We start from the raw sequence: 24,288 nt of genomic DNA on the forward strand, positions 1-24,288 counted from the left end.
TTCCTCACCTGGGAGTATCCAACTAAATGAAATTAGTTCCTATTCCCTAAAATGCGGATGTAGAACCAAATTAGATGAATATAAATTGCAAACCTTAAAGTGCAATGTTAATGTAATCTCTTATTCCACCATACTGCACAGCAGTTCCAAGTCATTTGGCCTGGTTGTGCAGAATGCCCTGTTAAAACTATGCCTTAGAACCCAGCTCTGCTTAAGAGTTGAGGAAAACTCAAAGATGGGAGGATGATAGGTGTAAAGGACTGCATATAGTGTCATTGATGTTGTGGCCAGTTTTAATGAATCTTTTATCGATTTTACAGTCTTGTGGCATAGCTTGGGGTTGGGATATCCAGGGAAATCAAGGTGATATAAAAACAAAGTTATCAGATAAAGATTAAAAAGCAAATTTTAAAATTTATTAAAAAAAAACAAATTCAGATTTCAAAGATATGCCTAGATAATGCAAGATAACTTTTAGCAGCCTCTGAAAGATTAAAGGTGAAAATGAAGGGGAGTGGGGAAGAGGGTGCTTTAATAGGCATACAAATGCAGACCAAACAAAATAATATGGAAATGACACTTCTTGAAACCCCCATTCTTACAGGGTCAAAGAATTTCTTGCAGGAGAAAAGCTTGGAGAACTCATCTATTCTGACCTTCCCAAGGTCACATTAGTGGGGTTAAATGGGAGATCTAGGATTCAAATCCAGGTACTCTGACTCCAAATCCAGTGCCTTTATCTTTGGGCAATGGCACCACAATTCCCTGGGGCACATTTTCCAGATAAAGTGATGACTCATAGCTATTAGTGCCAAAAGAGGAGTGATGGTAGAGTTACTCTTTACTGGAAACAGGGGTTTCATCATTTAGGAATGCCTTTCTCTTATGGGTATCACCTCACCACTAGTTCAAAAGCTGCTTCTTGGGAAGTTTAAAAAAATGTAACCCTTCTTTTAATGTCTAGGTTAGCTTGTGGGTACAATCTAGTCCAAAAACAGTAAAGATGGCCAGGTGGCACAGTTGATATGGGGAAAAAAAGTCTGCATTGTGTCAGAGGATGGGCTAGAAGATCTTCAAGATCTCTCTGTAGAATTCTGTGATTTTAAAAATTAAGCAAAATATGAGTGGGTATTTTCTTGTTCCTTTTTTCACTTAAGAGGACCTAATATGCAATTTTTCAAATGGACCTGCCCCTACGTATATATTTAAGGTTTGAAGAAGACACTTAATAAAAGCTTGTTGATTGGGTGTGGGTATGTCTTATGGGAGCAGTGCTTCCCACACTGTGGAGTAACTATACTGTTCATAGTCACTCTCCACTTGCCATTTGTAACCCTTTCTTTCAGGCTGCCTGACAGTTTTGCTAAAAACGAACCATGCCCGTTGGATAGCTGACTTTGGCATGGCTAGCTGGTCTGTATTGGCATTTTTCATCATTAGGAGCTGTGTTTGAGTGAATCTTCAGGGTCCTTCTATTTGCCATCTTCACAATTTAGGCTCACCATACTATGTTGCTCCCAGAGGGCTCAGCTGATATCCATCCTTTGCAAAGGTCTAACCCAAGGGAATTATATTACAATAAGTACAGCTACTACACTGACAGATTGGCTGTATCCCGGACTTCACTGTTGGTGATCTTGCTTTTCAATTTAATGCTGAGTATTGTTCATAATGTACTTGGTATAGAACACACTTTTAATACCTACGTGCCACTTGAACATTTACAAAACATTATCTTCACAACTAATTGTTAATTAGATTAATAAGGACTTCTTCATATTAGAGGCAAGAAAACAGAGGCTAAGTATTTAGTGACATGCCAACAGTCTCGCAGTAGTAAGCAGGAGAGCCAAGACCCAAACTGATATCCTCTCTCTCCAAATCTAGTGCTCCTTCCAGTACTAACATGAAGTAAAACAATCTCCTCTTACAATTTAAGGCTTTTAAACTGCAGTCAGTAGATATTTTGTTTCAAGCTTCTAGTATCTGGATAATCTTTGGGGAGCACTTGCAAGCAGGCCCCCCCATTCCCTTCTCTATGACTGTCAACATACCTGCCTTCCTTGAGCTTAGTGCTCCTTCTCCCCATGTCACATTCCCTACCCCAGCCCAACACACCCAAGTGAACGCCAAGCTTTGGAGATACTAAGTTGAGAAACCCCGGCTCTTAGGATTTCAGGTAACATCTAGCCAGAAGTTATGGCTGGGAAAATTTTTTGGCAAGGGAGATGTTTCTTCTCTTCCTTACGAGTAAAGTTACCTCCTTTGAACTGGAGGAAAAATGCAAAAGAGAAGTTTTTGTATTCTCAACATAGATACTCTATGTTAGCTTTCTCAGAGGGATGGAGCTGGATCCTGTGGGGAATGACTAAAGTAGCAGCTTGTGAAAGAAGGCAATCATAGAAATAATTCTCTAAGCCCAAGTACCAAGAGTTGGCAGCTGTCCTCAAGTACCCCCGAGCTTATTGACTTGGGACACTTGCCTTTACCTTTAACAAAACAATTTGCTTGGTATAAAAAATACTGAAGCTTGCAGTTATTTTTCATCTGCAGCAAGGAACCAAAATTCACTTTTATTTAAAATTTAACATTTCTGAATTTCAATGTGATATAATAATCACAAAGTTACCATACTGTCACTATGCATTGAACAGAAAGATATGCCTAATAGGAGACATGCAAGATTACTTTAAGCAGCCTCTGAAAGATTAAAGAATTCAAGGACACTTTAATATATTTTATTTAAGAAACATGCCTGGTTTTATCACTTCAAAAAATAAAGCATAGGAAAACTTAATATTTCCTAGTTTCAGTTTACAGATGAGTCACTAGCCATTAGACAGATGATAATTGAGTATTGTTTTTTATCCGACAAATTAACAGAATTTTTTTAAAAGACCATTATGCTACATACATATACCAGCCTTAATGAAGTATTATTATACATAATTACACAAAATGACCTATAAAGCTAGTGAACTCAATAAGAGCGAATAGCAGGTGGAACCGTGGCACAGTCAGTTTCATTTAAAGTTTTGTCAATTACAGGCCTATATTCCAAAGAAACCTAAAAAAAGGAGAATGAGACATCAGCTTATACTCCAAACCAAATATTACCCATTTCATTCAAAATTTAAAGAAATGTTTCTAAAAAGAGGTCTGTCTTCCAGTTACTAATCCCCAAACAATTCTTACCTTCATCACCAATTCTGACAAGTATTAACAGAATTATCAGTTAATTATATGGAATACAAAAGGTGTCCAATAAATATATGTTGATGGACCAATAATGAAAAAATTCCATTCAGCTCTCACAGACTGTTTATCTATATAATGAAAATTTTCCCCCAGAACTACTCTTCAATATTCAGTTTTTTCTGTATTTAATTGATATTAGTTGAACTATATGTTACAGGAGTCAGGAGTAATGATATCCTGTAAGGATATCGCTCAATAGTATTCTCTTGCCACTATTTTTGCTGAATGTTTGATTTTTAAAATCTATTCCATATGAAATTCTTCTCTTAAAGCCCTACACTTACACCCTCACCATGGTGGAAATGACCTCAGGTTCGTGAAATCAAGGTTAGTAAATCTCAAGTTCTGGCAAACTGAACAGAGTTGGAAAGACTTGTGAAAAAAGACCAGAAATGGGCCTGCACTAACAACAGCCCATCAATGTTTGGAGAATCTCTTCCCCAGAAAGTTGGCCACCAAGTGATGGCCATTTTTGGACAAGGCAACTCATGAGGGCCATTTATTAAAGAATGGAGGAGCTTTGATCTGCATGGGTGTGGAGAACATCTGGAGTAATGAAGCAATTTTAAATTCTGGCAAGTTACACCCAAACACACTGAAATGTAACTGAGCTTTAATCTCCTTACTTACATTGTTGGCAGTGGATAAAAAATCCAACTTAATACAAGCTTAACAGATAAGGTATACTGTTGATCACATGCAATCAATAAATATCTATCAAGCAGTGATTATGTACCAGGTATTGTTAGCAGGACTAGAGATACCTTTCTAAGACAATTTTCATTACATGTATGTGCATGTGTATGTATAATCACAATATAAGAAAGCAACGCTAAAAGTTCCCTTAACATAAAATATCTTATTCTAAATATTTAGAATAGAATAATGAAACTACAAGGGATCCAAGGTCATCTAGTCCCTCATTCTACATGTGAAATAATGGCATTCCCAAATGCAAAAGTGACCTTTAGGGTCCCACAGCTAGTTAGTGGCAGGCCCAGGACCTGAATACCATGCTCTCCGCTGTTACATCATACTGCCTAACAATCAATCCACAAGTAAATTTTTCAATTGTGTCTTGTTATCCCTAGCCCACTAGGATCTGAAGAGCAATGGATCACAGGCTCTGGGATTGAGCCCCCAGCTAGACATATGACTCTGAGTGAGTCACTTAAAACCTCTAGGCCCAAGTTTCCTCACCAGATAACACTGGTCCAATAGACCCCACAGGGTGATTATAAGGAAACATTTTGCAAACTTCAGTATTAGGTAAATGTGAGTAATAGCAGTTATCTTTGTGATAGGAATTCATTCTCCATTTTTTTTTCCTTCAAAATTTCACTATACAGTGAATAAGTTATATCACAACCACTTGGGGCTAGCATAGTTGTTTTCCTTCACACAGCATAACTACTTGCCAATACATTTTAATACTGGAGAGCACAAAACATTTTCAAAAGGATTTAAATCAAACTAACCAAGTATGACTTAATTATAAAAATTCCAACCTGTACAGAAAATTAGGAAGAAAGTCTTTCACTCAGATACAGAAAGCTAATTAGAGAGACTACAAGGCTGATAGAAACTGTAGCTATTTGTTCTTTAGTGCTTTTGATTGTAAATACAATTCTATAGAACCAAGTATGCAAGCTGTTTTCTGTAGCAAAACTTTATAATACAACTCAAAATACTTTTATTTCTCCCTCAAGTAGAACTGGAAGATAGGCAGCTATGTTTTTTTTTAAAGAACTACAAATTATATTCCAAATTTTTGCCAACTGTGACACATTAACATTTATTAGATACCTCCCTACATTTGATGTTAGAGAATGGGAATGGAAAATTACTCAAAAGCCCTAAGGGGTAAGGGACATTAACAGAGTAAATTATCACATACCTTTCCAGTCTTGATATCCACATAAGAAAGTGTGTGCTTTCTCCAATGTTCTTCAAATGGTTTCTTTTGTTGTCCCTCAAGTGGCTTAGAGTAATCATACTCATCAATCCTTAACTAAAGATAAAAAAAATATATTTCTAGAAAATATCATCATTTACCATAAGCCAATTTTGTACTCTTTCTTTGGAAAAATTAACAAACAATAAGCCTGATAAAACTAAGAAAACAATATACAAGATGTTAATTTGAATATAGGTCATGCTTTCCCCTCACAACTGACTTGCTGCACAAAACCTCAAGAGGAGTTTATCTATGTTCTCAGTATTAATGGATGGTAGTAAAGATGACATATTGTGGGATACTTGAGGAAAAAGAGAACAATGAAAATTTTAAGGTTGAGAACAGTGATGACAGAAATGCATAGTCTTATTTGAATTGAAAGGTAAAAAATGTCAGTAAATTTTTAAATATTGTAATTGTCACGGAATGCCCCATGTTAGCACAGTATAGGACACATAGTAGGTGCTTAATAACTGCTTGTTGATAGATCACCATGAAAACTATCATATAAACAAACACACTCCACACCATATTTCTGGTTTGTATTGGAAAATACTGAAGCACTTTCAGTGACCCCAAATTTAAATATCAATATTCTCTCAGTGTTCCTAAACACCCATCAATCATGGGATACCACTATTTTCAGTGAACAAGTTCCTGATAATCCAAAGCACAAAGACACATGGCAGATATGAGTTGGTTCTAGTTATGTTAATTTGTTACTTCTGTTAACCTGTATACCAGAAGTGGCATAAAATACATCATTAAGGAAATCTGTGACTGAAAAAAGAGATGGGGTAGCCATACAGTGAGAATGAGGCATAACACATATTTCACCCAAGGGTTGACATAGTATTCATAAAATATTAAAATACTTTAATGGTTTTGTGTGTGTGTGTGTGTGTGTGTGTGTGTCACAGATCCCATGAGTAGTGTGATGAAACCTACAGTGTTCTTCTCAGAATGTTTTTAAATATATACAATAAAATCCATAGGATTACAAAGGAAAACAACTAAATTGAGACACAGCTGTTTAAATATTTAAAAACAGGTTTAAGGATATCTGTTTTCAAAGAACCAGGAGGCAGCATCCAGTGAATTGTGTGTATAACTTAAAAAGTGAAATACATGGGCAAATATAAAAGCATAAGAAGGCATTGAACAGTGGAGTGAGTGGCATACAAGCTGCACTGAGAGAGGAATAACTCAAAATGAGATCACAAATCCATATAAACGTGATCATTTCATTTATTTTTCATTGCATAACTATTTTTCCCTATCAAGGAAATTTGATTTTAGGGGTGCAATCTATACTTAGAATACATAAATATTTAAAAGTTCTACTGTATTTGAGAATCTGTCTTATCAATATTCAAAATAAAAACATGATACTGAGACTTACTGACCATTCCTCAGAGGGCATTTAAATAATTAGTTTATTTCCAAATAACTAACAAGGCTTAACTTTAGTCTCATTATCAAAAAGAAAGCCAAGTATGAAAGTCTCTGTGATCCAGAGACACCGGCCTTTTTGCTGTTTTAGGACATGACACTCCATTCTCTGCACTCTTGAGTATTTTCCCTGGCTGTCCCCCATGCCTGGAGCTCTCCTCACTCATCAGCTCCACCTCCTGGCTTTTCTGGCTTCTTTCAAGTCGCAGCTTCTTCGAGAAGCCGTTCCCAGTCCTGCTTTTTTTAACTGTCAGAGCAGAATTCAAACTCATAAACTTTGATCCTAAAATCAGTGCTCTTCCACTATATTATAAATTTTGGCATGGTACAAGACATTTGGTATCTGTTCTGTGGTGAAGGGAATCAGCAAATGTGGAATGTTAACAGGGAGCTAGATTATGTCCAAGACTGGTGCTATAGGTGTTCAGATACAGGAAATACAGGCAGGAGCTCTGTACAAAAGTCAAACTTCAGACAGGCTTTAATAGAGTGAATGGGGAAAAGGTCCTACTTTTGAAACAACACAGAACAAGTTTGCTTTCAAAAGAGTCCAAATGTTTATGACATTTACCATGTTTCCCCTTAGTTTTCTCTTGGCAAAGCTAAACATATTTAGAAAACTATTAAAATAGGTACCAAATCTTAATTCTCTTTATGTCTTCTCTCCCTGAGCCCCATTCCCTGCACCTCACTCTCCTCAGCACTCAGCACAGTGCTTTGCAATTAAGTAAGGGCTTAAATAAATGGCTATTAGATGAATGTAAAATAGAAAAGGCTGCCTTTGTATGTAGTGAACTGATGGTTACTTAATGTATTCAAGCAGAAGCTGACTACCTGCTCTAAATGCTACAGAAATGATGACATGGATGCGATGGTAAAGCAGATGACGCCCAAGGTCTCTTTCAACTCTAAATTTTATGTTGTATGATAGCCACTCTGAGTGATGTAAGAAACTCTTATGAATGCTTCCACTATGACATTATAAGGCATTATTAGAAGTCTCCCTTCCTGTAATATTGTAGTTTGTGTGTAGGGGTGAGCAAGGTACATTCTGGGAGTAGGACTGAGTTGCAATGGTTTCATTTAGTCCTACAAATCTTGAAATGTTAACGAAAGAGTCTGAAACCCATAGTTGGAATTGTTCTGCCCTTTTATGTCATTAATCTTCTATTACTTGCACTAAACCAAAAGTTAACCTTACTTTTAAACAAAACTCTTCTTGCAATCTTGTTTGTATCTGGAATATTCTTTATAAACGAGTGAAAAGATAATTTTAGTCTAGCCATCTTTTAATGGACAGCCACTTTCTAATGATCACTAATTCTCAGTAAATGGAGGCTGAATTAATGAGTTTTTATTGTAGAATTAAATCCATTTTAATTCTACTTAACAGATATGACACCATAACCTAGCTTCCTCTTTTGATGGTTCCACATGAGAGTTAGCCAACAAGAGTAATAATAGGCTATACTGCAGCACATATAGTACTTCAGAGAAAAGAAGATGAAGGGAGCATGGAAGTGAAACTAGCCAAATTTAAGGAGCAAAGATAATCTGATTTTTTGTATAAATGTATAAAATGTATATTTTAAAGTGAAGTTATTTCCATTTAAAGTTACTGTAGACACTATAAAATACTTGGGAGTCTACCTGCCAAGACAAACCCAGGACCTATATGAACACAATTACAAAACAGTTTTCACACAAATAAAGTCAGATCTCAATAAATGGAAAAACATCAGTTGCTCATGGATAGGTCAACCTAATATAATAAAAATGACCATTTTACCTAAATTAATTTACTTATTTAGTGCCATACCAATCAAACTACCAAATTATTTTATAGAGCTAGATAAAATAATAACCAAATCCATCTGGAAAAATAAAAGGTCCAGAATATCAAGGGAATTAATGAAAAGAAATGCTAGGGAAGTTAGCCTAGCCATGCCAGATATTAAGCTGTATTATAAAGCAGCAATCATTAAAACTACTTGGTACTGGCTAAGAAACAGAGTGGTAGATCAGTGGAATAGTTAGCTCCACAAGATGCAGTAATCAATGACCATAACAAGCTAGTCTTTGATAAGCCCGAAGAGTTCAGCTTCTGGGTTAAGAATTCACTATTTCACAAAAACTGCTGGGAAAACTGGAAAATAGCATGGCAGAAACTGGACATACCTTACACTATATACCAAAATAAAGTCAAAATGGGTTCACAGTTTAGATATAAAGGGTAATACTATAAGCAATTTAGGAGAGCAAGGAACAGTTTACCTGTCAGATTTATGGAGAAGGGAAGAATTTGTGACCAAACAAGAGATAAGAGCATTACAAAATGCAAAATGGATAATTATGATTATGATAAATTGAAAAGTTTTTGTACAAACAAAGCCAATGCAACAAAGATTAGGAGGGAAGCAGAAAATTGGGAAAGAATTTTTATAACCAGTGTCTCTGATAAAGGCCTCATTTCTAAAATATATAGAGAACTGAGTCAAATTTGTAAGAATACAAGTCATCCCCTAATTGATAAATGGTTAAAGGATATGAATAGGCAGTTTTCAGAGGAAGAAATTAAAGATATCAATAGTCATATGAAAAAATGGTCTAAATCACTACTGACTAGAGAAATGCAAATCAAAAAACCTCTTAGGTACCACAACTCACCTGTTAGATTGGCTAACATGACAAGACAGAAAAATGATAAATGCTGGAAAAGATATGGGAAAATTGGAACACTATTGCGTTGTTGGTGGAGTTGTGAACTGATCCAACCATTCTGGAGAGCAATTTGGAACTATGCCCAAAGGGCTATAAAAATGTGCATACCCTCTGACCCAGCAATACCACTTCTAGGGCTGTATCCCAAATAGATCACCCAAGTGGGAAAAGGACCCATATATACAAAAATATTTATAGCAGCTCTTTTTCTGGTGGCAAAGAATTGGAAATCAAATACACGATTACAGACACACAGTATCTGTGATGACGAACTTTGATAGACTTGGCTCTTCTCAGCAGTGCAAGGTTCTAAGACAACTCCAAAAGACTCATGATGGAAAAAGCTATCCATGTGCAGAGAAAGAATTACAGAGTTTGAGTGCAGACTGAAGCAAACTATTTGTTCTCTCTCTTTTTTTGGTTTTATTTCTTCTTTCTCATGGTTCATTCCATTGGTTATAATTCTTCTTTACAACTTGACTATTGTGAAAATATGTTTAATGTGAAGGTACATGTAGAACCTACATCAGATTGCATGCAGCCGGGGGGGGGGGGGGAAATATGGAACTCAAAAACTTGTGGAACTGAGTGTTATAAACTAAAAATAAATTTAAAAAAAAATAAAAAGTGGAGTTATAAAATAGTTGTAGCAGTTTAAAAAACAACTTGAAATTATGCAAAAAGGTTCACAGCCTGTAGCCTAGAGATCCCATGACTAAGTATATATCTCAACTAGGTCAAAGATAGAAAGGACCCTTATAAACAAAAATATATGTAGCATCACTGTAAAATAGGAATAACAACAGTATCTACCTTGCAGGGTTGTTATATGGAGCAAATAGATATCTGTAAAGCTCTTTATAAAACTTAAAGTTCTTTATAAATGCTATTATTATTATTATTATTAGCCAATCCAAATTATCATGTTTTATCTCCTTACACATTGTAAAATTGGAAAGTATAACAGCACCCGGCAGGCTCCTTTCCTTTGCTGTTACTATCAAAGGTTTGGGGATCTTTCTTATAGCAACAGAAATTAGAGGTATTACAGGTAGGGGAGATTATAGTAATATTCTATTAAATGTTTAGGGTTCAGTCAAGATGAACAACAAAAATTGGCAGCAACAGGACCTACTGATATGTCCCAATGGATAAAATGTTTCCATAGTAGTCCATCCTTCTCCCTCTCTCAGCATGTATTAAGCACCTACTATATTGCCAGGCTCTGCTAGCCATTGGGACTACAAATATAATGGATGAAACAACTATTACTGCCAAGGCAAGGGCACGTGTGTGTGTGTGTGCGCGCGTGTGTATACACACATACATATATACACACATATAAATACTTATAGGAGATAAAAAGAATACAAATGCATACAAAATAATTAAATAGAAGTGTGTGTATATACATATACATAAAGATTTGTTTGCTTGTACTTTACTTTTTGATGGAATTGTGGGTGTGTATATGCCTCACATAATCTTACTCTTCTGAGGCAATACTTTAATGTAACCAAATCTGCCAAGTTCTGTTTTCTTAGCCTATCATCATTTCCTCTTGCCTGTTCACCCTGGAATATCTCTGTAAGGCCTGCCTCCAGCCCGTTTTCCCATTGGTGAGTTCCTTCAGGAGACCTCATTCTGTGTAAGGGTCCAGGCTGGACTGCTTTCATTTTCTTCCAGACCCCCTTCCTCACTTTTTGGATTTCAATTATCCTGTGGCCCTGCCCTTTTCAGCTTCCTTTTATGTACTGTCTTCCTGCATAAAATATAAGCTTCTCGAGGGCAGACTGTCTTTCTTTTTGCTTGTGTTTGTATCTCTGGCACTTAGCACAGTGCCTGACATAAAATAAGGACTTAATAAATCCTTCTTTTCTTTTCTGATCTTTGTTCTAGCAATGTTGTGGGACAGGTGTAAAGAAGAGAAACAATGTCCTAAAGCAACTCATCTATTCAAGGAAACTGACATTGTTTAGAGAAGTCCTTCTTCAGTTCAGCCTCATGGCTCTATGTAAACTTGACCCTTCATTTTAAAGTCTATGCTATCGGAGTACAAACTCCAGACAAGTTTTATCAGTCTAGAAGGGTTTCAAGTAAAGGTCAAACAAAAGTGCTCATCACCAAAAGGCTGATCATAGCAAAGGATGAAAGAGGTAAAAATACAAAATGGCCCTTAGTTCTTTGGTCCCCTTCTGTCTCTATCATGATAGTGGAGGAATGGCAAAATAAGGTGAAGAGATTACTGAGAATCAGTTTTTATTGGTCCCCTAAGTGTGAGATGTTTGTTAACAGGCTGACACATTGATGATGAACTGAATCATTTCAATACTGATGTTTTTATTATAAAGGAAATAAAAAAACTAATAAGTTGCAGCTAAATGGCAAGGCAGCCAATAAATTCCTTTCAGAGAGAAACAAAAGGAAACAAAAAAGGAAACAAAAAAATAGCATTTAATGGGATATTTGTTCATCTTGCCTTGCTATACACATGACAGACACAAGCAAAGAGACCAACTTAAAGATAACTGTAGCTTCTGAACCAACACTGCGTAGAAGAGATGAAGAAGCAGAAATATTCCTGCAAAAAATTAAACAAATCCTCCAATCAAGTCAACATATACCTTAATATCTGGTGATTTCCACATGAGAGTTGGCACAGGGGAGGACACTGGAAAGTGTGGTGCAAAATTAAGAAAAGAAAGAAGCCAATGGCTGGCAGATAATTCAGCTATCTCAAGTTTGCACATCAACACAAAACCTGAAACTGTCCATACTGTAACAGGAAATGATTATTTATATATAAGTATCTTTAGAATCAGCTATTTTTGCAAAGGTCAAATTTAACACCAAATTAAAATGATACAAATGGGAAGACACTGCTGGCTTAAACATTTTAAACAAGCTGTTGGTATTGAATAGGAAAAAAAGCAAAATAAAGACATTAACTGACTGAAGGATTTGAAAAGAAAGATTGATAAATAAAGAAAGCAAACCTCAGTCTGTGTGCTTGTATAATAAGTTTTTTGGGAGTAAAGATAGCATATGGGAGCACTTCCAGTCCCAGGATGCTGATGTCAAATGTAGGTCTCTAGAGACTTATCCTATAACAAATTCTTCTTAAGATTAGGTGTCACCTTCTTTATGCTGCCTTCCCTAATGATGACTGATAGGCAACTGAACAGATATCAAATTAGGAGACCTGGGTTCAAATTCTGCCTCATACACTAGCTTTGAGATCATGGGCAAATCACTTAAACTCCCAGAATTTTTGATTTCCCCACATGTAAAGTGTTTGTAATAATTATCTACAGGGTGCTTGGAAGAAAAGTATAAAATAAATGTGAGTTACAGCATCAACTTCAAGTCCTTGAGAAACTTAACACATTAAATTAGTTGTCACAAAGAGAAGGGGCTAAGACATGCCCTAAACCACTTTCCCCAGCAAATTAACTTGGTCTCCTTGCCAAGTAGAGAAATATGACAGTCAGGGTATAGAATACAGATTCATCTGCCACACATTACTGAGGATGATAGTAGAAGTTTACAAGCAACATCACTTAAAAAAAGCCAGCAAAGCTTTGCAAGAAATCCACCTAAATCAGACCCTCAAAAGCAGGTTCACAGACATTACACAAGCACATGTTTTTGGCCTTTTTCAATGTACTGATTAGTAGCGCTGATTTTTTTCCTCTAAAAATATTTTTTGGTATATGGAATGGTTCTCTGGAAGACAGGAGGGGAAGGATACTTGGGATAATGATGATGATATGTATAAGAAATGGAAGATAACATGAAAAACTTTTTTTAAAAAAAAAAAAAAAGAAGAATCACTGGATACCCTAATAGCTATGATTAAAGAAACAGCCTGGACACTTTATTTCAAGAAATCATAAATAAAATCTGCCCAGATTTAATGTATAGCCACAGGGCAAAATGAAGATAGAACCCACCGATAACTTTTTGGAAAAAATAAGAAAAAGTCCCCAAAATGTTAAGATTCAAAATCCAAAGCTTCCACATTTAAGAAAATAATAATGCAAACATCCAGGAGTCCAAATATCAAGAATAATAGAAGATCTGGCAGATTCTACTAAATGAGAGGAGAGATTGTTGATTGATCTAAAAATGTGAAAATAAAAAAGGAAATAAAAACACAAGGGTCATAAGAAACCTAGAAAAAAGTAAATTTATTTGGGGGGATGGAAGAGACTGTATAATGATATTACTATTATTATAATAGGAAGAGGGGAAATAAGTGAACATTCAGAACTTTAATGTTTTCAAAGAATACTGAGAGAATTAAATTGGGAGGAAGAGGGACCTGGGAGGTTCTGTTCTGAGAGCTTTAAGAAGAGAATGGTGGGATAAAAGGAACATGTATAGAAAAGAGGAAAGAAATGGAACTTGCTTTGCTTATAAGTTGCAAGCATACAAACATGGAGGAAGAGATGGAGGGCAGTGCGCATCAGATAAATCTCACTCTTATCTGAACCAAATCAAGAAGGCTTGAAAACATACATACAGAGTTTGAAAGATACATCAGCCTTAGTAGAGAAATTGGTGGGGATGAGAGAGGGAGGGAGGGAGGGAGGGAGTGAAAGCAAAACAAATTTCCTGATCTCAAAGCAAGGATTAAAGCTTTAAAAAGGATTAAAAGGTTAAAAAAAAAGAATTGAAAAGTAAGGTGATGACCAAGAATTGAATAATAGCTTAACAAGTTGTGGCATATGAATGCAATGAAATGTAAAAAATGGTAAAAGAGATAATTACAAAAAAATCCTAGGAAGTACAAATTGATGTACAGTGAAGCAAGCAGAACCAGGAGAACAAGTTATACAAGGACAATAAAATTATAAAGAAAAAAACTTTAAAAGACTTAATAATGCTAATCAAAGCAAATAACCAAGTATTTTGAGAGGACCTATGATAAAGTCTTGACAGAGGTGGTGGACTCAAGGTGCAGGAAGAAACATACAGTTTTGACTGGGAAGGATTTTTAGAGGAGGGGTAGGATCAGTACTAGTTATGCTTAAAAAGGCCACTGAAACATTTTTAAAAATGTAAGTACATTTAAAAAAGAATAGTTTACACACATATTAGGCATACTTTATAAAAACATGAGCGGAGAACAGGTGGACTTTCTGAGACAATTTTTCAACAAGCATTTATGAAGTACCTCATACGTGCCAGGCTCTAGGAACTGGGAAAACACACAAAATAAACAGTTCTATTGTGCCCTCAAAGAGAACATCAAATATTTCATAGTGGCAAAATTGGGATTATAAGGAATACAAGATCCAAATACAAGATCATAATCTAAGTAATACACATTCTTCATCCTGAATAGATTTTTCCTGAATGGATTTTTAAGCCAATTTCCCTTGGGCAAACTTCTTATTGAGGAGGCCCCATAGCGTTGAGACATAATGCAATCAGCATAATGCCATATGCAAACACAAACTCCTAGAAAACATCACCATCCATCTGTGGTAGAGGTTCTTTAACATTTTTCATGTCTTGGCCCTCTTTGGCTGTCTGGTGAAGTCTACAGACCCCTTCTTAGAAAAATGTTTTTAAATGCATAAAATATGTAGGATTACAATAACTACCAAAAAGTAGTTTTTTTTTTAAGTCCATGGACCCCAAGTTATAAACCCCCAATCTGTAGAGATTCTGTGCAAGACACATCTATTATACTCGTTAACACCTTCGAGCATGTCTCCCTATTTTATACCTTGCTCCATGTTAATAGGAACACTGAATGTACCGTTAGTTGTTGCTATCAAGGAACCTTGCATGACCATAGCTTATTCATGGTAGAGGGCTTTAGCCCTATGCCTTTCTCTACCACAGCAAATGTTTTATTTTATTAATTTGCTAATCAACAAAAATTATACATCACAGGATCTTGTTGTATTCCTTATACATCTTGATTGTGCCACTTTGAAGATGGGCCCTTTAATGTGCTCTTCAAGGGCACAATAGAACTATTTATTGTGACTGTTTTCCCCATTCCTAGCACCGAGCCTGTCATATATGAGGCACTTCATAAATGCTTGTTGAATTGTCTCAGTCTACCTGTTGCCTGCTCATGTTTTTGTAAAGTATGTCTAATATGTGTGTAAACTATTCTTTTTAAAATGTAATTTTGCTTTTCTGAACTTAGACACTAAAAAAAATGAGCAAAAGTATATGCTAAATTCAATGTATTAACTTTCCAAATTGTCCTGCTTGTTTGTGCCTCCTTCTGTCTTCTATACATTTAAAAAAAATGTTTCAATGGCCTTTTTAAGTATCGCTAGTACTGATCCTTCCCCTCCTCTAAAAATCCTCCCTAGTTAAAACCGTATATCTCTTCCTGCACCTTGGGTCCACCACCTCTGTCAAGAATTGGGTAACTTGCTTTATCATAGGTCCCCTCAAGATATTTGGTTATTTGCTTTGATTTGAATTATTAAGTCTTTCAAAGTTTTTTTTTCCTTTATAATTTTATTGTCCTCGTATAACTTGTTCTCCTGGTTCTCTTTGCTTCACTGTACATCAACAATTTGTACTGCCCAGTACCCTTCGTTGCACTGGCATCCATAAAATATTAAAAGGTGGAAGGTGAAGGCTTTCGATCAATCTTAAAACTGCCATGATACCAACAAATCAGGAAGTCTAGTCTCCTTATCCAAAAGCCTCCAGGTCTTGCTACTTTCCCCTTCCCTCCAAAGTAATTCACGGCAATCTGTAGCTCAGGAAACAGCAAACAAAAATCAAATTTCCCAAATCACCAACATATTTGGGAAAACAAACTTTATTTTAATTTATTTAGCACTGTACAAGTACTTAAAGAGTTATCATATATAAATACTAAACCAAAAAGTCCTATAAGCCAAGACTGGTATGTGGACAGGAACCCACATATCCACTACAGTTACAAATGAAGAGAATATAAACTAGCAACACAGTTGGCTAGGATGTACTTATCATAGTTAATCACAAGAAATCACTGAATTTCATGACTTGGATGAGACCTCAGAAGTCAACTACTTCAATCTATATCAGAACAGGATTTCCCACTATAACATACATGTTATAATATTATTCATTAGAAAACTTATATACAGCACGAAAGACGTCTGTAGTTTATGGCACATTTTAACTAGTGGAAAGTTACTGAAGCACTGAGAGTTGCCACCACCACCTGGACATAGTCTTGAAAGTTTAGTTGTCTCAGGCACTCTGTAAAACTGGAATTTTTGTTGCTAGGTCCCTTCTAGATATAAATTCCTTATATTAGATATTACATGGCTTCAGTTTTTACAGATGAGGAAACTGATGCCTTAGATGCATTCAGCCATCTTCTACAAAGTCAGTCACACAAGTAGTAGAAGAGCTAGGATTCAAAACCAGGTGTTCTGTCTTTAAGTCTGCATTTCATAAAAATGGTATTTTGCTCTCTAATTTATACGCAATAAGGAGGAGGGATGCTATATGATTACTTGGATCTTGATCTCTTATCATCCTTAGGGCACTTTACTGCCACTGACCAAGATGAAAAGAAATGAGCTGGCTGTACCTTTAATTTCTACTAGGGCAGGTAGAAAGGAAGGAAGATAGGAAGTACAGGCACAAGGAAATAAGTATGTATTAAGGGCCTACTACATTCCATGTGTTATGCCAAGTGCTTTTACAAACATTCTCTCATGTAATCCTCAAAACAAACCTGGGAGTAGATGTTATTATTATCCCCATTTTACAGTTAAGGGAACTGAAGCAGACAGAATTAAGTGTCCATATTCACACAGTTATTAAGTTTCTGAGGCTGGAGTTCCCGAGTCCAGGTCTAGTAAACTGCTATTTAGCTTCTTCTAAGGGAGGCGGGGTAAAGTGGGTAATGGTAAAGTGAGTTATGCTAGATTTTACTGAAAAAAAAAAGCAACTGAATACATACCATCTTGGGGTGGGGGGGGAGGGTAGTGATGGGGAGAAAATTTGTAACTCAAAATCTTGTACTCTTATGGAGATAAATGTTGAAAACTAAAATTAAATTAAAAAAAAAAGCAACTGTTACTTCAAAGCAGAAAAAATGGCAGTAGGTGTTGGCATGGAATTTCAAAGAAAACTGAGCTGTCGAAAGACGGACAGAAGAAGGAAAGGGAAAATAGATATGTAAATGTAATTTGCAGATCACTTAAAATAACAGAAATAAATCATACCTTGTAGTCTTCTCTGGCATGAGCTCCACGTGACTCTTTACGGGCCTCAGCACCATAAATAGTTTGCAGAGCACACAACATTAGATTCTGCAATTCCAAGGTCTCCACCAAATCAGTATTCCACACCATTCCTAAAAGCCACAATGGGATTTCAGAAAAACATTCTATTTTCACCAGTCAATAAATATTTATTAAGTGCCTACCATGTAGTGGCACTGTGCTAAGAGCTTAGGGATAAAAAAAAGAGGCAAAAGTCCCTGTCCTCAAGGAACCCACAATCTTAAGTGGGAGACAACAAGCAAACATCTTCAGAAAATTTTGATCTATTTCAGATTTAGGCATTAAAACACCATGGCTTCTCCACCATTTGGGCTAGTATACTTGATAGCCTACAAGTAGTAGATGGACAATATGATTCAATAGTGTGTGGCCAGCTAGAAGCAGCTTCATACACCACTTATTTTACAGTAAGGTGGAAAAGTACCATTTATTACTACTATACTCAGGAGTCAGTCACATTTTTTCATGTGATAAATATAAACACAAGAACATCCAGAATATTTTAAGATGATATAAACAATGATCTCCATTAAGTCAGTCCTCTTTGTGATCTAAGTAGTCTAAATCTTGTGAAATAGGAACTTAAAACCCCTTACCTCTGTCAAATGTCTTCAGATCCTTTAAGTCACTGTAGAGCTGGCTTAATTTCTGGCAGCCTTCCTGTAATACACTTCCTACACGGAACACAGCGGCATGACTCTGCATGTTCTGTGGACCAAAGGAATACTACTGTTAAACATCCCAAAAACATCTTAACATCCATAGTGGGGATGAAGGAAGTGTCCTACAAGAAATCATCACACATCCTATGGCTTTTTCCTCAATCGGAAGTCTGTTTTTTCTTGTTGTAGATACCTCTAGCTGTACTAAATACAAAAGTACTAGGCAGTCAGGGTGCCCATAGGTATGTCTTCTCAACTGAAAAAAAAAAATATATGTTTTGAGTTAAGTTTTTTAAAAAGTTTCTAAATGTTCATGAAGTCATAAAAATATAGTGTCCACATGAAGTTTCTATGTATAATGACTTGCCTTTCAGGAGGGGGTGTGTGTGTGTGTGTGCGTGTGTGTGCGTGCACACGCGTGTGCGTGCATATGTGTGTAGGTTGTTGGAGAACTATAACAGCAGAAGTATTTAGAAACAACTGGGTGGTTATTTTATTGGTATTAGTGTTGCTAGCCCTTCTCCTGCCATATACATTGCATGACTATAAAATGAGAAATTGATTTTCACATGTGTTTAATGGAAAACCAAACTCATGATTTTATAGTCATATCTTATATATCGACCCAGTGCGGCTACGTATAGGCAGCCAGGTGGGGCAGTGGATAGAGCACTGGGCTTGGAATCAGGAAGACACATCTTTCATGAATTTGAATCGGGTCTCTAACACTTAATAGCTGTGTGATCCTGGGAAAGTCACTTAACCCTGTTTGCCTCAGTGTCCTCATCTGTAAAATGAGCTAGAGAAGGAAATGGCAAACCACTCCAGTATCTCTGCCAAGAAAACTCCAAATAGGGTCATGGAGAATTGGACAAGATTCAAACGCCTGAATAATAACAACAACAAAACGGCCATATATGCTTTAGATGTAAGCTACATGCCCCACTACCTCTTCTTAAATAGTTGACTTTATTCAGAGCAGCCCCAATATTCCCCAACTGGGGAAGTCCAGACTGGCTGGCCTCTCTCCTAGCCCATTCCATTATTCTCTTTACACCCTGACTCTACTCTCAATTAAAATGACCTATATCTTTTTACTCCACGTACTATTATGCCTAAAACCATATCAGAAATTCTCTTACCAAATCTCTTCATTTTATAGGTGAAAGAAACTGAGGCTGAGAAAGGCTAAGCATGCAAGGCCAATACAGCTAGCAAATGGCAAGTCAGAACTAGAACCTAGCTTTTTGGATTCCAAGTCCAGTACTCTACACAAGACAGCACCTCTTTGCTTTAACGAAAAGCTGGTTTTGTCCTGAGGATACCACGTCCCTCATAACTGTCTCCAATGGTGCTCATTCCTTCCTCTAACTTATAGGACTAGGAGGAAGGGTTGACATGACCACAAGGTTTAATTTATTCCTGACACTGCGATACCTGTGAACCACATTTAAGTATTTTCCATTCCTTTGTTCACCTTTCTCAAATTATTTTCAGCACTCAGGCTTTCTTGACCTTTCCTCTTCTACCATGTCTAAAAACCCTTATTACTAAAAAAAAAAACAACAAAAACCAAAAACCCATGAGATCTGTTCATACCATTCTTTCCCCATCTTCGTCACTATCAACTGCTCACCCCCAGGTCACTATCCCACCTTCTTCAATATTTTGTGGGTCTTCTCATATGTTGCCACCATCATCAATATTCATGTTGATGATCCCTCTAATACTGAAAGTGTAGGTGCCTACCTTTCAGAACCCAAACTTTAAAATTCAACTCTCTAATCATCACCTTTTAGCTGTTCACTTCTATCAGTTTCTCACTCACACTAAATGTACTCCTTGGGGACCCTTCACTGTTGTCTCTTGATATCTAACCAATTATTGCTTCATTTGCTACCTTATCTAATCTTGTCCTAATGGCCTAACACTTCAATGGTTAACTAGCCAGTACCTTAAAATCTTTCACCTTCTGTCCCCTCTCCCTTCCCTAAAGCTGTTTTATTGTCTTTGCTCTGCTAATCTTCACTCTTCAATAACCTCCATCACTGAGATGGCTGCTCCTACTTCTGGGCAACTGGATGCAATTACAGGAAATGAAGAAAATGAGTTAATCTGAACAGCCATCAATTTAAGGGGTACAATATCAGCTAACTTCTGACGTTCAAGAATATTTCTATTATTAATTCTATTTCCCAGTCCTCAGAGTGATTGTTGTAGGCCTCTCTCCTCCATCCTCTTCTCTACACCTATGATGAAGCCCATTTAACTCCTTTGTTCCATTCCTCATATTTATGCATAGTAATGACTGTACATATAGCTAATCGATAGATTACAGGTAAATGATGTAAATGAAAAATACTTCTTCTCTACTACTACCATACTGCAGGTAATATGTACTCAGAAAATACTTTTACTGGATTCACTGAGCAGCTAACTACCACAGTGTGATGGCTCTTACCTTTTGCATGTTGAGCCTCAGTTCTGATGTTCTTATGTCTCCAGAAGCAAATCTTAATTTGTCAAGATTTGCAACAGATTCTTCCCCAGCATTTGATTTAATTTGAGGGATTTTATCACCTATTAAAAAAATTTGGTTTTAACCTTTGAAATATAGACATTAACAAAATTTTGGAGAAAAAGGCATTAAAGTATCTAGCATTCAGGAAAAAAAAAATCAGCTTGCAGCTTAAAGAGCACCTCTTTATGTTTTCACTATTCAGAAAATCATAAAAATAGAGGAATCTCGAAAAGACGACATGATTCAGCTTCCTGCCTCAAGAGAGGTAAATAAACAGGAGGAAATCTTTTCTCTATTCAAGGACATGGACTCACAGGAGTTTAAAAAAAGCTAGGGCAAGAAAATACTTATTGACTTTAAATTTAATACAATCTAAAATATTTTTTCTACCTTTAAATTACATATAATCAACATAAAACTAAAGTTTGTTGGGCCACACTTTCTTCATTCCTAAAACGAAGGAGATTGAATTAGATGATCTCCAATGTACCTTCTTACTCTAATATACTAAAATTCTATAATCATTTACATTCTGAAACAACTTAACCTGTAAAAATGAGGGGGTTGGACTAGAGTTTTAAAGGTGCCTTCCAGCTCTAAATCTATGAGTTTATGATTGTACCAAAACGCGTACCAGGTTTGCATGTTTCTGCAATACTCAGGGCACAAGCACGACCGAAAACAACCAAATCCAGAAGAGAGTTTGCTCCCAGTCGATTAGCACCATGTACTGATGCAGAGGCTGCTTCACCACAAGCATAAAGACCAGGTACAATTTGATCTTCACCATTCACATGTTTAAGAACCTGTTCAAATAACAGAATAATTGATTTAAACTATTACTTTATATTTTTAAAAAAGATTTAATATATGTGCATATATACTGCACATGTGTGTGTGCATGTGCGCGCACGCGCACACACACACACACAGTCAAAAATTATTTTGTATGCCTGCATTGTGTTTTCCTACCTCAGAGGTTCCCAAACTTATTTGGCCTACTGACCCCTTTTCAAAAAAGAAAAGAAATTACTCAGTACCCCCCTCCCGGGGGGTTAGGTTAGGTTAATCCTTATTTTTATTCAATGCTATCCAATTGCATCCAAGGCTACTACCACCCCCCTGGATCATTCCAGTGCCCCTCAATGGGCATCACCCACTTTGGGAACCTATGCTAGGCATACCTATTATCAATGTCACTAGGAAGTGAAATACCACTGAGACACACGGCACTTACAATGCCTCCAAAATGACTGTATTTCTGATTTTTATTAGCAATCTGTTTTACTCAACATTTAATATGTTGACTTTATTCATTACAATTTTCTCTTGGGATTTTACTCTTGTGATACTATAAAAATTCTCAAAACTAAACATTACAGAATATAAATTTAAAAAGGAAAGTCATTTATTACTATTTCTTAAGAAGTAGCTATAGCTTTCAATAAGAATTAAATAATTGTTTTTGCAAAAGCTTTAAAGTATAGCCAACAATAAAAACAAGCATTTATTAAGTGCCTACCATGTGTAAGGCAGTATGTTCAGCACAAAAACAAAATGAAAAGCAGTACTTGCTATCAAAGAGCTTACATTCTCAATCTAAATTACAAACCTTTTTATGTGATGAACACGGTTGCTACAAAGAGCCAACTGTCAATATCTACTGATTAATTGAAATTAAAAAATGAAAATCAAATCTAGGAACCTTAAAAAGTCTGACTTATAGCAATTTAAGGTAGTGATCTCTGAACACATAAAAGTTGGTAGAATAAATAAACTCATCTAAATAAATAAAGGAATTTTTATGAAATAAAATTATAAAGTGACCTTGTCATCAATTTTTAAAAAAACATTTTAAGTCAAATGCTTTTCCTTAATAGGTTCAGTTCTTAACTTTAAATCCTTACCTGCCCCTTATAGTTTGTAGGAATGCCTCCCATATTATAATGCACAGTAGGGAGTACAGGAATTGGTTCTTTGGTGACATCCACACCAGCAAATATCATTGCTGTTTCTGATATTCCAGGCAGGCGAGTTGATAGCTGCTCAGGTGGTAGGTGGTGTAACTGTAGATAGACATGGTCTTTTTCAGGACCACAGCCTCTAAAGAAAGGAAAGAATTAATTCATCTTTCGGGAATAAAAATAAAAGATAAATTTTTGTATGGCCACACATGCCAGTCTCCCAAGTTTACAATTTGGTGTTTATCTTTAACCAATCCCTTTTCCTCCCCCTCCCCCATTCAGTAAATTACTATTCAATTAATTCAACCTGTAAATGTTTCTCATTTCTGTCTTTAGATCCACTGCCACAATGTGCTAATATAGGCCCTCATTACAACTAACTAGACTACTTCAAAAGCCTCTTAAGAGGGCTTCCTGTTTCCATTCTCAACTCTCCAATTCATCTTTCATATTGCTATCGGAATAACTTTATTTTCCACAAATCTGGTCACTCTTATGTTCCAAAGTCTTCAGTGGCTCCCTACTGCTTCCTAAGTAAAATTACTTTGCTCAGTGTTCAAAGTCCTTCACATTACTTTTCCAGCCTTATATCACATTACTCCCTTTCCACGTACCCTAGTTTCCAACCAATTGGTATTTTCTGTCTTCAAACAATCCTTTTTGTCCACATGCTACCATACCTTTATACCATTCTTCCCTCTACCTGCTCAATTGTTACTCATCCTTTGAAGCTCTACTTAAATGCTAACTCCTAAAATAAAGTCTTCTCTGATTTCCTGGTCAGTAATAACCTTTCCTTTCAGATTTCAAATAACACTTTGTTTTCTAACTTATTGTAAGCTCTATGAGGGCAAGAAAAATGTCTTATTCAAATTATCTCTTTACCAGCGTCAAAAACAGTGTTCTGAACAAAGTAGGTATTAATATTAATAACAACTTAAATGAATAAATCTTATATTCCAATCAAATTCTAAGGGACTGCCAAAGTTCTTTTATTGTATTAGAATATTAACTGAAACAATTCAGATTTAGCAATGTGTTGAGTCTGTATAGATGCTATAGACCTCCCAAGTAGGCAGCAGGAAAGGAAGACTTCAGGTTTGACCAGTTATTTAAAGGAGATAATAAGGATTTCCATAAGACTAAGATGCAGCCTGTCTGGGTCTTTTTGAGAATTTTGCGATTCAAGACAGGCTGATTTAAAGATCCTACTGAGAGAAGATGAAAGAATGACAAAAAGTTAGCTGAGAGAAGAATTCAGCAGACCTGGGCCATGTATAGAGAGGGAACAAATACCTCCCTCCAAGGCCACTACTGTATCACAGTAGAGTCCTACAGAAACTGTTATATTAAGTTGAATATGCTCAGAACTATTTGCATTAAAATGGCCAAATTTTATTTTACAGTTTGAGCACTTAAAAAGTAGGCTTTGGTTGTATGGAAAATTCACCTATGTAGAAGACCTTATTCAATGAAAATGCCAACT

At 36.1% G+C, this 24,288-nt stretch overlaps 1 protein-coding gene across 2 annotated transcripts in view; it reads right to left on the reverse strand.

Moving 5' to 3' along the window:
• Positions 1-2,536: 2,536 nt before the first annotated feature.
• SDHA (succinate dehydrogenase complex flavoprotein subunit A) overlaps positions 2,537-24,288 on the reverse strand; it is a 41,867-nt gene continuing 20,115 nt past the window's right edge. For both annotated transcript variants that reach the window (XM_036755110.1, XM_036755103.1), the window contains exons 9-15: positions 22,746-22,941; positions 21,473-21,644; positions 20,779-20,897; positions 18,252-18,363; positions 17,596-17,726; positions 5,156-5,269; positions 2,537-3,067 (exon numbers count right to left, since the gene is read on the reverse strand). In XM_036755110.1, coding sequence (XP_036611005.1) covers positions 2,981-3,067; positions 5,156-5,269; positions 17,596-17,726; positions 18,252-18,363; positions 20,779-20,897; positions 21,473-21,644; positions 22,746-22,941 — 931 coding nt within the window. In that variant the 3' untranslated portion in view covers positions 2,537-2,980. The remainder of the gene's footprint in view (positions 3,068-5,155; positions 5,270-17,595; positions 17,727-18,251; positions 18,364-20,778; positions 20,898-21,472; positions 21,645-22,745; positions 22,942-24,288) is intronic.

Source organism: Trichosurus vulpecula, chromosome 1, assembly GCF_011100635.1.
Source record: "Trichosurus vulpecula isolate mTriVul1 chromosome 1, mTriVul1.pri, whole genome shotgun sequence".
NCBI lineage: Eukaryota > Metazoa > Chordata > Mammalia > Diprotodontia > Phalangeridae > Trichosurus > Trichosurus vulpecula.